We start from the raw sequence: 14068 nt of genomic DNA, 5'->3' as shown, positions 1-14068 counted from the left end.
GGCTAATCACTCCCAGAATTGACGCGTTGAAATACGAGCCGAGGCGACGGCTCTAACGAGAGACAGCGGGTAGGAAGCGTCTGTCCGCAGCGGTGATTTCTAACGTGGAAATGACGGCCTTAAGTCGGACCATGTGCCGTGGCTCCGGCGGGACAGCGGAGGACACAGAGCCTCCGCCGGGTGTGAGGAGTAACTCACGGTCACCGCACGACTCATCGGTCCGAGCCGCTGGCTAAACGCTCTGCTCGGACCCGTCCACACCTGTGTGTGTGTGTGTGTGTGTGTGTGTGTGTGTGCCCTGCTTCCTGGAATTGCCCAACACTGGGATTGACGAGATTTGAATTGTGGGACTTTTTTACTTTGCGTGCACATCTTGGCATAATTGTATTTGGGTAAGAGGCAACTCGATTGTTTATGTGAATCGGAAACACAAATGCACGGAATAGTCTGGTATATGAAGCATGAGCATTAACACAATATGTATATATACACACACACACATGCACGCACCCTCGCCCTACCATGCCTGCTCATTTCTGCATTGAACTCCATTCTAACCAGTCCTATGAAATAACAATCTTGAATGCTCTGCAATCATTATGCGCGCACGGAAATCAGTCAAGATGTGCTGAACACGTATGGCAACATTTTAGTGTTTAATGGAAACCATTTTCAAAGTCTTACTAAAAGTGATTGAGAGAATTCCAAGTGTGCAAAATTTAGTGTGGAAAACACTGACAGTAGGCAGTTTTAAAGAGCCGGAAATATAAACCATGATGCTTGATGTTGTTGATGGTTTCGCACAAACAACAATGTGTGATTATAATATAATTATAATGTAATACAATACATTTTAATTTTATTTTATTTTTAGCAATCTTAAAACATTCAACTTCTGTAATGATGGCCGCATATTTTATTCACTAAAATCACATTCAATAAGACACTGAAGGCAACAACTGTCAAAGCCATCCCATAACTGCTAATATCCTTAGCAGTTCCTTAATAGATTATTTCACAAAGCTGCTTGTAATAGAATTCAATGCAGAAACCAGTCAGTGGCTCCAAAATGTGGAGCGCTAGTGTGTATATATATATGTACATGTGACTAATGTAAGAGGAGACGCACCGGCTCTGAACAGGGCTCCAGCAGCGTAGTGCATGGCCAGCGCGTGCACCAGCTGGCGGGCGGTGGTGCACAGCGGCCCCCGCTCGAACAGCGAGAAGGACAGAGGCGTGTGGTCCGAGGCGATGTACAGCTTCAGCGAGGCGTGGATGCTGACCAGCAGGTGGATCGGCTGGATGGTGAGTTTCTGCAGCCGCACGGGGCGGACCAGCGCCAGCGTGGACTGAAGCACCTGCACGGGAGGGCCGACGGCGTTAGCGAGAGGGAGAGAGAGAGAGAGAGAGAGAGAGCGAGGCCACGCTTGTGTTGAAGTGTTATTGGTTCTGAGCAGCACCTGTTCGGGCAGGACCAGGCCCGACGCGCTCTCCTGGCTCCTCCGGGCCCCCGCCGTGGCCGAGGCCATGGCGCTCTCGGGGATGTAGGTGTGGAAAAGTGTCTTGATGTAGTAGACGAAGGTGTCTTCGATGTAGACTCTTGCAGGCTGCAGGTCGAAGGCAACCTGAAGGGGAACACACACACAGTGGAGTGAACCTGTGTCTTCAGAAGGGAGAGTTCAAGACGGGGATGGAATCAGCAGTTCTTTTTGGTGACTTGACTTGAATCAGTACAATAACACAATACATTCAAAAGAATTGTTCACTGAATCACACCAAACTCTGTGTGAAGATCTTGATAAATGCGGACAATTGTTACCTGTTTTTATGCTGCTTTCCTACTAATTCCAAGTTCAGTGTATTCTTCTACTTTAAGTAGGGGGCATTTTTTTTTTATTTTTTTTTTTACAATGGTTGACTGGTCACATTCAGTCAGTACATTGAGTCAATGTCTCAGCCAGCCGTTTCTTCAGCGTTCACCACACTTTGCCATCCACGATCAGTGGAGAAATTTGAAAAAAGTTGTTTAAAAAAAGTGCTTTACTTAACTACGAGAAGAACAAATCTTTTCCGTAAGTTATTCAATACGTTCAGCCAAAAGATTTGGCACTTCAAACGAAATGCTCACGAATGATGCAGCACTGGTTCCAGTGAGCCGCTGCTTTCTGACAGGCGTAATTGTCCCCATGCTTTGTATTCCTTTGACTTCATTTCATGTACTTCTGAGTGTTTTATGTGTCTATCTATATATCTATCTATCTGCATCAAGAGAGACCAATGAGAAACAGAGCAGGCATTGTGTCAGGCCAAATAGCTGTCTAGAGATATTAAGACTGTGGGGTTCTATGCAAATTGTTTTAACTTGATTAAATATTAATCATGTCCTATCTATATTAAAATAATCTAAATTTAATTTCAGCCTTGGAAAAAGAGCTCAGAAAAATAAATGACGCGTTCACTTGGGGACCTTCCTTGAACACCTTCGCAGAACCAGTTGGCAGACGGAGCCCCACCTCCTCCACGGTGCATCTGTCGGCAGCCATCGTCATCCTCAGTTGCAGGAAACAGCACCGCTTGAACTCGTCCAGGGCCTCCGGGGAGTGAGCGGGGTTGGCCTCCCAGCTCCACGGGCCGCTGGGCTCGGCTGCTCCGCGCTGATCTTGGCACAGCAGCACGGGGAAGTGGAAGCTGGCTCGGTTGTACAGCTGGTTGTCTATTTGCAGGCCGGAGCAGTAGAGCTCCACCAGGGAGGCGTCGGGCACCGGGACGGGGATGCTTCCGTCCTTGGCGCCGGCGTCCTCCGCCAGCTCGGCGGGCAGGGGGATTGGCGCCGGAGTCAAGCTCAGGAGCAGCTTGGTCAGCGTGAGTCTGAGCAGCTCCACCGGGCCGGACGGGTTGGTGATGTCATCGCTCAGCACCACGCTGGCTTCACTCAGCAGGACCCCGACGGACAACTCGGTGGAGCTGAAAGGAAGCAGGAAGGTTTTTCATTTCCAGAGGTCGTCTCTACTGGCCTGAAGATACTCAGAAAAACATTTATTTTGTAATTCTGGAAATAAAATTACTCTTCACAGTCTGCTGCCAGTGTTGTATATTATCTTAGAGCGTGTGTTGTCAGGTAAAGATGTAGTTGCTTAATAATCTGCGATTTATAATGTAAATAATGTGGCACTTGTTTTGCTGTCAATAGACGGCGACACTGTGCAGTTTATTGGACAAACTTGTTTTAGCTCACATCTTAGTCTTAGTTTCCTACTCTGACGTGTGAATGCAAACTTACATTTTTAGGGTGCAAGAGAGAATGACATTTATCTTTGTCATTAACTGCCTGGTTTTCAAAGTAGAATGAACAAATAATAATAATAACTAATTAATTAACAAATAATAATAATAATAATAATAACAAATGAATTACACTATGTGTACTAGAACTGTCAAATATGTTGATTTTATTGTTTTCAAATGTGATGAGGTAAACAGATAAAAAGCTGAAAAAGCCATTGTAGTGCTAATAGCAACAACAGCACAGGGGCTTTATTGCCCTCCTGTGGTGAAAATGATGCCTGTCAGCTTCACCACTGGAGTCTAGAAGCAGCTGCTGTGTCAAAGCTTGTGAGGTTAACAACAATCATAAACTCATTAAAAAATGACATCTAATATTTTTTGAAATAATGACCTAAATAAATAAATAAAAAAATAAAATAAAATCAATGTTCTTCTTGTGTGCACGTACCTGCTGTGCTGGCTGATGATGGAGTCCACGCTGCCCTCTGGTGCCAGAGACAGAACCAAGGTGCTGTTCTCACACTCCACATCTATGTAGAGGCAGCCAAAGCCAGGCAGGAACACCACCTAACAAACAGCACATCACACATGCATGTCACCGTCAGGCAGGGGAGGGGGGGTTGGGGGGGTTTCCCACCCAATGACCTCTACCCATATACGGAGTCAGCGTGTGACTGCGTGTGTGCGTGTGTTGGTCTCAGGGAGCACATGTGTCTGTCTTTAACCTCGCCCGCTCTAGATTTCCAGCAATCGGCCCCTAATGTGACTAAAGGAAGCAGATCCCCGCCAAACGCTTGGCTGCGCAGTCATAACAAGCCCGACCTCTGACCTCTCACCCCTGCCACAGAGGCCAGACTGAGACCCCACAGTAACCAGAGATACACAGGCTGAACCCTCAACCTCAGCCTGCTGCAGGGTAGACACAACAGCAAACATTACGCACGCTGCTGCTTTTGCCGCCTCTGCAACGCCGACTGCACTGGACAAACCCAGCCAGCCAGTGCAGGCCCAATGACTCGCTGCTGAAACGCACTTTCAGCTCAACCGTTTAAAATAACTCTCATCGTTAAAGCCCTAAAAAGGTTTTGTAGAGTTTGCGGTTTTTCTGCAGGTGCAAAACGCTGAGAGATTGTGGCAGTGCTAAAACCAATAAACAAAAAAATTTGCATCATTAAAATCTGAATCTGAAACTCAGCCGTGAGATCGGAGCCGCACCTGAGTGCCGAAGCAGTTGACGTCTACCGGGTCGGTCCAGTCGTGAGAGTTGTTGTCAGAGATAGTTTTCAGAAGCAGGGTGGGCAGCACGTCTCTCTGTCGGCACTCGGGGAAAGTGGAAAAGTGGTGGTAGAGCTCGTGGTGCAGGGAGGAATTGGCAGGCACAGGGCGACAGTGGACCTCCGTCCTCGGGGTTTCTGCAAGAGAAGAGATGCAGTTCGCTGTGGTGACGACGGGGGAGGACACGCCAGAGGAACCACACCCTGTCCTGTCCGGAGGCCAAACCTTTGACTGTTTCCTTTAGCAGCAGGGGGACGGGACACTTGTTGTGGATCAGCATGCGAGGCGAGCGGTCCTCGTCGAGAATGATGTAGGTCACCCCGAGGTGCTCCTGGTACGTCATTAATATGCACCTGCAAAACGCAATCATGCACGCACAGAATCAATAAACTACTGCAAGAACAGTTGTTCTTCTTACCCCGTGTGACCACCAGGATGTCACACAACACACTGCAGCCATTGCACATGTCTGAGGTGCATCAGTGGGCAAAGGCCTAACTGACTAACTAGAGCCAGATGTGCACTGTCACTGTGTGTGTGTCCTTCCTGAAGTGTGGCTGAGAGACTTAAGAAGAAGAGAAAAAAACCCTACGAAACAGTGCAGAGCGAGACATGTGTTCATTGGACTACACGTACTCTGTGACCCTGCAAGACTTAGAGAAAGACACAAATTAGTCGCGAGGATTCGGGCGAGGATCAAAAAGAAGCGTCAGACACTGGAAACACTGAGTGCCCTCCTTGTTTTTTCTTCTTCTTTTGTGCTAAATCGGCAACATTTAACAAGCTGTGACTCGCAGCGGTGCCTCAACGCTTCATGTCCCGCACCAGCCAGCGGTTTGATACCCCGCCGCTAAATGGGCCGTCACAGCCAGCGGCCGGCTGACGCTCCGTTGGACCCACCTGCTGCTCGTGCCGCCGCCAGAGTCTGGCTCCCCAGGCACCGACAGACTCTGCCTGGGGAAGTCCGAGGTGACGGGAGCCGGGAGGCTCCAGGCTGCGAGTGCGGCGCCGGGCCTGGGGAGGGCGCTGAGCAGCACGTGTCGGCGCGGCAGGGGCAGCTCCGCCGACCCCTCGGCGCTGGGTTGGAGGAGGTCCCAGTATGGCACGGAGCAGGGTTTGGCGGCGGGCGACTGCTGGGAGGCGGCGGCCAGGCTGAACACAGCTGTGTCTGGTATCTCCAAGGCCTGCGAGCAAAAGAAAGGCAGCGGGCGGGGAGAGAGGGAAGACAGTCACAGGTGAGGAGGGCAAATTGTTGCTTCCAAGTCGTCCCTGCAGACCGCCAGAGGGGGCGCTGTATGCACCGAACGACCCCTTGGTGCATTTGCGGGGACGGTGTAGTGCTTAACGGTCCAGTGTGTAATATTTGGTTTGATTTATGATTTTTATATTGGTAAAAGCTTCATAAACTGCCTATAAATACGTTAATAAAAGTGCATAATCGCAGTACAATAAAAGTAATTTGGTTTTCCTACTCATAGAACGGTTCTCATATATACATAGAACAAGGGTTTTGCTCCCAGTTAGCTGCCATCTTGCACTGCCATATTTCTAAGGAAGCCTGGTGTGGACAATCCAGCTGCTTGACAGCACGTTTTGTGTTGAGGGTGACTGGAATCTTCCATTAAACCAATAAAGAAGAAGGTGGACAAGGTATCCAGGTTTGGGTGCACAGGCCACTGTAGTTCAATGGCAAGCTCAGGAGGGGGAGGGAGAGTGAAAGACGCTGCAGTCTAAAATGTAAGCACTTGATGTCGCTGTTTCTTCTTCAAAATCTCCAAATGTTACACACTTAACCTTTAAAGCGGCGCCTTTGGTGACCATTCAAGACCCGCAGAGCTGCAGTTACATTGGTCACTTAGATTTTATTCATTAGTGAGCACGAGCGGCAGAGTTGGCCGTGTAAATCTGCTGCATTTGGCCACGGAGGCCTGTTTCATCTGCGGCCCCAGACAAGCATTAAAAAAAAATGGACGCATAAATACAAATGAAAATGAGCAGCGCTATAAATAGCAATAAAGGAGTTTTGAGTGGGGGGTAAAAAAAAAGACAAGAGATAAATGAAAATAAGACAATGAGCGATGAAGATTAAAATCACAACAATAAGACACACATCAAACCGCACCGTGGCTGCACTCTGTTCTCTCTCCAGCGGAGCTCGCTGCTAAATTGACAGCAGAGGAGTCCCGCTGCGCTGACCAAGCAGCGAGTCGTCGAGGAGCGCCGAGATTCAGGCCCTAAGTATGATGAATAGAGCGAGCAGAGAGGCATTCCCAGTCCCGTCTGTGGTCTGCGCTATTGTCGTAGCCGTCGCTCTCGCCGCTTGGCCTGGAGGAGGCCTCTCTCACACTCTTCCCTTTCAAGGCGGCCGCCTCCAGTCGACTATTGGCAAGCGGCGAGCTCTGCCATCCTTCTTTAACGGGGCTCCGAAGGCCCGTTAAATGACATCACTACATTGTTGCTCTCTTTTGGGAACATAGCGGCAGATGAAAGCGAGAGGGGGAAAACCTGCATCCAATTCTTGGTGTTTGTCTAATGTCCCTATGAAGTGCCATTTGCCACATGTTGAGAGCGGGCGGGGGAGGGGAGGAGGGGCAACATGATCTGATGGAAAACGGCTCACTAAATCTGAGCTGCGTGTGCGTGTGCTATGTGCACGGGGAATATGCAGCATGTGTGAAGCTTTAGTGGTCAAACAGGACAGACATGATGTAGTCGCGCGCGCGCACACACACACACACACACACACACACACACACACACACACACACACACACACACACACACACACACACACACTGTGGTAGGAGGAATCAGTGCCGTGTCCTCAGGATTTACACTGTTTCGCAATTTCACGGTGAGCCGGTGAAGCCAGGTGGGACGATGCCAGGTGTTGGGGTGTTTTTTTTTAAGGTATTAAATGTTATTCTTGTGCAGCCTGGAGCTCGTCAAGTGTTCTGGTGGCAGCACCAGCGGTGAAATAGAGGGAGGAAACAGACTGAATTCTGAAGACATTGTGAATTTGGATATTTTCATATTTTCAATATCACATTTGACGGATAAGCAGAACAATGTCCAGACCTTCAGTTCAACACAGGTGTCTCCGGGTTAAAGGCAACACACGACTACATGACTTTTGAAATAACTCAGTGTTGTCGTCTAACTTGCAGTTAAAGCCCTTTAGTCAAAACTCATCTCAAGTTTTCTCTCCCCCTCTTTGAGAACCCATCCAGGCTTAATCACTGCATCATCACCTTCAAACTGTTTCAAAACACCAGACTGCAGTGGAGCAGTGAGAGTGCTGATGTTACCTGGTCGTCCCTCCCCAGAGTGTGACTGGCCAGCAGAGGTCTGAGGTGGATCTCGTAGGGCGTGTTGTTGACCAGGATCGTTCTGTCCTCCACCTGCAGGACCTGGATGCCGTGTCTCACCACGGACGACACGCAGAACTGGCACAGCTGCAGCAGAGAGGGCAGACATTGAGTTGCAAGATTGAAATGAATGACAAATATATATTTTTAATAAAATTCATAAAATGGAAATGGTATGAATTAATGTCATATTAAAGTGTGATTTTTGAACCATTTAAACCACATCTTACTACAATATTGCTCAATACCTTCACCTTTGCTGATGCCATAGTTCTGTTGTCCCTTTAGATGTGTATATATCATTATATTCTAGGCCTATTCTAGGCTAGGCCTTCAAACTCTTTGTTACACTCAATGCGGTGTCCATTGATATTTTTATGGCCTGGCAGCCAACACTGTCCTGCTGAGGACAGGTGTCACCTGGGTGAACAGGTGCTACGAGAGTTCGGGTCAGTTTGATCTAAAGATGGCACAACTCCAAAGCACTTGATGCATTTCTCTCTGAGTAACACACCACTGTCGTTTTCACCTTCTGCCTGCCTGGGAAGGCTCCCAGCATGATATCGGCCTCCACGTATCCCTCCTCGTCCAGGGTGACCACTTCGGAGCCCGACCCGTCCTTCCACCGAGGAGAGGTCAGGTCATGGACCAGTTTCAGGGCTGTGGACTTGTGGACGGTGTTGGTGTGAGCCCAGTAGATGCCAATCTGGAAGGCTTCCTGAGGGACAGCAGGGAGAGGGGACGGAGAGTCAGAAAATGTGTGGGAACTGCTCAGGAAAAGAGGATGGGAGAAAAAGCATCTCCGTCCTGTCCCATTGTAGGAGGTGGGATGAAACGGTCCATTAAACCGTTGAAATGATGAGAATGCATAAATCCGTGATTCAAACTGTGGCTCTGTCACCAATGTGCAATGTTCTCAAAAGTGTCCACTTTCCCTGCAATGCACTTTAAATGGTTCTGGAACGGAGAGGCTAATAACTTTCATTGCAGCTGGCTTTATCCGGAGAACAGTTTTAGTGCCCCACAGATGCTTTGGTGACATACTGATTGTTCATCTGGCAGCGCGGCTCGACAGTATTATGGAACATGCCGATCAAACACCACAAAAACCCAATTAGGCCTGAAAGGGTCCCAGCAAGGAGCACATCTCCTCATGTTTTCGCCGTGATAGAATGCACGTTGCCGTGGAAACACTATTTGTTTCCATTCACAGGCAAATTTCTGATTTCTTTTTATTCTGGTGCCTGAGTGTTGAGCTGTATCAGCACTTGCTCTTTGATACTTTTGCCTTCCCGTTGAGCAGCAGGAAAATCTGTTTATTAGTGTGTAATGTTCCACTGGTGGAAAACCATCTGCAGACCTCCTCTGATCTCAGAAGCCAGTGTGCACCGTACACAATGACAGCTCTTGGAGCGGGGAATGAGCTAGTCAGTGATCTCAGGTTCTGTTCCAAGTCGGGACTGAAATGAAGATGGGACCGATTCTGTAAAAAATGCTGTAATACCTGGAGAGCACAGACTTCTCTTTTCTCATCTGAAGCCGAGACCCCGAGTACAGAAAGTGGGAAATGTTTCTAAAAAATCAAATCATCATCAGAGCAGAAATGTAACACCTGCTTCCACGCTGGGACACGCTGCATTATCATGTCAACTTTAGATCCATAAAATAAATATTTACAACGTGGTAATGAATACAGTAGTGGACTTAAACTGTGAACTAACCAAAAGAAGAAAGAAGCCTGTGTAACAACTGTGTGACCTAATATATTTTTCATGTGCATCAACAGCTTTTTGTAGGAGTAAGATTAAAAGTTCAAATATGAAGTCTAACATTTTACAGGTCTATTTTTAGCATAATAAATGCAGTCTAGCAGTTCTAAAAGAGATGGCACAAGAAAACCACAAAAAGACTTTCACTACTGAACTTAGAAGGTCATAAGAAATATAGTGAGTGCGTGAAATATCTGTCAAAGGTTACTGAGATAAATTTTTAACTGAGAGAAAGTTACAATGACGAAGAAGGTTCGTTGACTTTGCAAGACCCACCTTGAAGTTCGGAGGAACGATGACTTTTCCCGCTGGGATCTGCAGCACGATGGTCTCTCCTTCAAAAAGCCACAGGTCCCACTGGGAGTGATTGGCCAGCAGGGCCCAGGGCAGCAGCTCCACCAGCAGAGTGTTGAGGCCGGACTTCCAGCAGGAGAGCTTCACCTGCATGGGACTGTCCCACTGGGCCAGCGGCTCCAGCACCGACCTGCGGGGGCAGAAGACAGCTGAACTCACCAAGAGAGTTGTGTAAAGGCACTTAAAAAAAAACAACCAACTGGGGAATTGGACCTTTAATTTGACTGTGTGGACTTCTCTCACAGTGCTGCTCTGCGCAGTGAGCTCGCAAATAGGTAGCTAAAGGCTACTTCAGCAAAGAAATGGATGCAAAGGCTATAAACACCAGAGCCACAGACACATGTTGGACACAGCTGGACCAGAACGCTGCTAAACAACCAGCGCTGTCACAAGTGCTTTGCGCTAATTGCCGTCCGCGGCCGATCATTCAATGCAAAGATGGAACCCCCCCTGTCATTCGCGGGCTTTGTTTGACACGCTGTCAAATGCAAAACAGCCCTAAGCCCTCATCGCACATTTTATTGCGTCTCAGGTAAACACTCCTTATACGGTTCATAACTATAGAGAACATCAACACGCTGACAGGCGGGATAAACAGACGGAAAGAGGAGTTTGCAAACAGCTTATGTAATCAAAGCTGATGGAGAAGCTGTCCGGCGTGAGACCTGCGCTGGGACAAACACGGGCACACGGAGGCGGTCGGCAAAACAGCCAGACGGAGAGCGAGGAAGAAAAAAACAAAACAAAATCTTTCCGCCAATTCACTGACACAGCAGTTATTTCACAGCAATCTCGGTCTACTGAACCCCAAACAGCGCAGAGTGTCAGCCGAGAGCCAAACAAACAGTTCTGTCAGGCCCTGAAGTTCAAAGCCATCAAAGGCGGCGGCCCAGTCGTCCCGCTGCCTCCAGGTTGCTTCCACTCGACGGCTCAAAACTCGTCACAGAAGCCGCGAAGTCCGCGGCGAACGGAAAACACCAGCAGTTGGCTCTCTCTGCCGTTTATTGGTGCTTTTTTCTTTTCTTTTTTTTTTGCATTTGCACGTGTCTTTAAAAAGGAAACTACCCCGAAGAGCTCGGCCAATTCGGCTTTTAAAAATCCCTTTATGAGGCTCCCACCAAAATCAACTGAGAGAAATGTGTTCAGCAGCTTCTGTTGAAACCCACCAAACCTGGATTTAGACATTGTAGAGGGGTGTACTTGGAGGAGCGCTCCGCTCTAAATGCACACGCGCGCGCACGCACACACACACACACAGGCACGCACAGGCCTGCAGCTAGATTTTAGCTTCACCGCAACCACTACAAGATGTTTGTTTAATGATTGCGGAGGTGCCTCGCTGCCATTAAAAATCCAACAGAGGAAGAAAAATAACATTTACCACTTTCAACTTCCTTTGCCCTTTAAAGACACTACATTTACACACTCCCTGCCAAGCAGTTCACTAAATTTGGTTTCCCTGCGAAGCCAGGAGGACACACTGCGCTACATCTATTGCATTGACATTAGGGGAAAACAAACAAACTTTGCATTTGCTGTACACAAAGCGACTGCGGAAAACCCCAAAATTAAATGTTTCATTTCTCTTTAACAGTTTTTTTCCTCCCCTAGTTTAACGCTGACAATCAAAGCAGCTTTCTAGACAACCAGGCATTTTCAGCGATGACAAATCTGCTTTGGTTACCGTCAGCCAAACAATGAAACAGGACGCTGGCCTGATATTAGCTCGGAAAAGAAATAAAGTGCGCGTCAGTGTGAAAGGTGAACAACATGTCGTGCTGGTGTGCGTAGCTACTCCTCCTTTGTTTGACAGAATAACGAGTGTGCGCACACATGTGCGTGGCAACAGTCTGGGTGTGTGTGTGTGTGTGTGTGTGTGTGTGTGAGAGAGAGAGTGTGTTTGCGTGTGTAGCGAGCAGAAAACCCCCCCGCCGGCAACCACAAGCAAACATATGGCTCACATGGTCCAGCAGCGGAACTCTGGGACAGGAACTGTGTGGTGGGCGTGTGGCCGCGGTTCCTCACCGCTGCCGTCACCACTGCGATGGCTGTGTGACGGGAGGTGACCCCCGGAGTGACCGACACAGACAGACTGACAGACAGACAGACAGACTGACTGACTGACCTGTCTGTCTGTCTGTTTGTCTGTGATGGTCGGCTGAGCTAAACCCAAAAGCTTGTGTGAACTTCGGCGGCAGCAGCATGAGCGTGCGCAAGCATTAATGTGCACGTAATGTGCACAATGCATGTTGTTTGTGGTTGTGCCACGTTTTAATCAAAAAGCGAATCTTTGTGACTTTGGTATAAAAACATAAAATAAATAGGTGCAGCTGAAAATTTGAAGTGTGGCTGTGACAGATCTGGACCTCCAGTCTGTGGAGAAGGTAGTGGGGCCGCAGTGATTAGAATCATCTTTTCACTACATTATGTAGACTGGGAGTCTCCTTCTGCATTGTTGTAAAGGATGGTGTCAATAATACGGACGATCCCCTTGTCTTCATGATATTTGTGCTAAAAACTTTAACTCAGTGTTTGAAATGTTATAGCAAAACAAATGCAAACCACCTCTCTCAGGGTCTCCTATGCATTGCACATAAAAGATGATGTCATTAGTGTTTCTTTGTTGTGTATTTTACTTTATCAAGCTGACAAAACCTTTAGGGTTTAACCTTGGTGGTATTGTTGTAAAAAAGAAAATCCCCATTAAGACCAAGTCATTTGATGAGAGTTCAAAGCGTCCACGAGGAAAAGCCTTCCACATTAGACAGAATGTTTACCTGTGTCTTTTTTAATTGATTTTTATTCTATCTATTTATTTTGAAGTAACAGATCTGTAGTGGCGTTCAGGGGTTGCCAATGGGGAGGAGGGTCAGCGAGAGGTTGATGATTTTCACCCGGTGAAAATGTTCACAAATTTAATATTTTGTCTATTTTACAATAAAAAATGTCTATAAAAAGACAGTTTACCTGGCTGGATCTTTGCTGACGTAAGGCCACGCAGGGTCGGTGGAGGATTTGGGACCGTAGAAGTCGGACAGGATGTCTTCCACGCTGTCCTCATGACCAGCCTTGTTCATGATCTGTTTGATGAGACTGGTGGAGATGGGCACGGCACAGTGGGACGCGTCTTCATCATCCCTGAGAGAGAGAGAGAGAGAGAGCGAGAGAGAGAGCATAAACACAAAATGACCCTTTCCTTAATAGATCTACATACATCACAGCGATATCCCAAACGGCAATTTGAATGAACCTCTATCACAATAAGGAGTGAGCTGCCTTCTGACAGCTGACTTATTGTCAAATGTCACACTCGGATTGCAGCCCGAAACCTCAAGGAGGACTGGAGCTGCCTTCTGTTTCGAAAAGGCCAAACAGCAGCAAATTTTATTGTTAAACATATTGCATATCGTCCTCCAGAAGAGTGATTAGTTCTGGTGTTGCAATAAGAGCGGGAGAACCGAGTCCAAGCACTGACACAGCACGATCTTGGGCCGCACTTGGCTCGTCTTACCCGGAGCCGCAGTTTATTAATAAAAAGTGGTTGGGGAGGCTAAGCGGGAAGACGAGATGTGTTTCTTGTGCAAGCGGAGCCAGACGGATGAGAGGGACAGAGTGTTGACAGGAAACCTTTCAACCCGTCCCGTTCCTGAAAAACGGGGGGAAAAGGTTTCTGATTGTAACCCCTTGGCTTTCTAATGTGGTCGCCGATACGAGGGGAGCAGGACGGGGCCATTTTGGTTAGGACTCGTCTGGGCCTCTTGTACTGCGGACCACAACTGTGCTCTCCACCTCGCCCATTAAAGCCCACAACTATGTGTAATTACAGGAAGGCAAGATGAGCTGGTGACCAGAGACGCTTCAAGATTGGACGCTTCCACGAGGCTGGGGGTGAGTGTGTGTCTGTCTGTAGGTGCATTTACAATTGCGGCCTGGTATTGTGTGTGTCTTTAAAAGGGGCAGACTGGGTTTTTCTGGGTGTAATTATGTAAGCCAGCGCAGCGCGGAGGGGGCTCAGGG

The 14068-nt window shown here is 48.0% G+C and overlaps 1 protein-coding gene across 8 annotated transcripts in view; it reads right to left on the bottom strand.

The window, feature by feature from the left end:
* vps13b (vacuolar protein sorting 13 homolog B) overlaps nt 1-14068 on the bottom strand; it is a 260425-nt gene that overhangs the window by 9522 nt on the left and 236835 nt on the right. For all 8 annotated transcript variants that reach the window (XM_076040760.1, XM_076040763.1, XM_076040755.1 and 5 more), the window contains 11 exons: nt 13019-13189; nt 9974-10181; nt 8458-8646; nt 7869-8015; nt 5461-5744; nt 4786-4913; nt 4501-4697; nt 3734-3852; nt 2514-2964; nt 1461-1625; nt 1130-1358 (listed from right to left, as the gene is read on the bottom strand). In XM_076040760.1, coding sequence (XP_075896875.1) covers nt 1130-1358; nt 1461-1625; nt 2514-2964; nt 3734-3852; nt 4501-4697; nt 4786-4913; nt 5461-5744; nt 7869-8015; nt 8458-8646; nt 9974-10181; nt 13019-13189 — 2288 coding nt within the window. The remainder of the gene's footprint in view (nt 1-1129; nt 1359-1460; nt 1626-2513; nt 2965-3733; nt 3853-4500; nt 4698-4785; nt 4914-5460; nt 5745-7868; nt 8016-8457; nt 8647-9973; nt 10182-13018; nt 13190-14068) is intronic.

The sequence above is a fragment of the Nelusetta ayraudi genome, unplaced genomic scaffold (assembly GCF_046127955.1).
Source record: "Nelusetta ayraudi isolate G7.1 ecotype Tasmania unplaced genomic scaffold, CSIRO-AGI_Nayr_v1 ptg000063l, whole genome shotgun sequence".
NCBI lineage: Eukaryota > Metazoa > Chordata > Actinopteri > Tetraodontiformes > Monacanthidae > Nelusetta > Nelusetta ayraudi.
The sequence above is the reverse complement of the archived record's forward strand: the minus strand, read 5'-3'. Positions and strand labels throughout refer to the sequence as shown.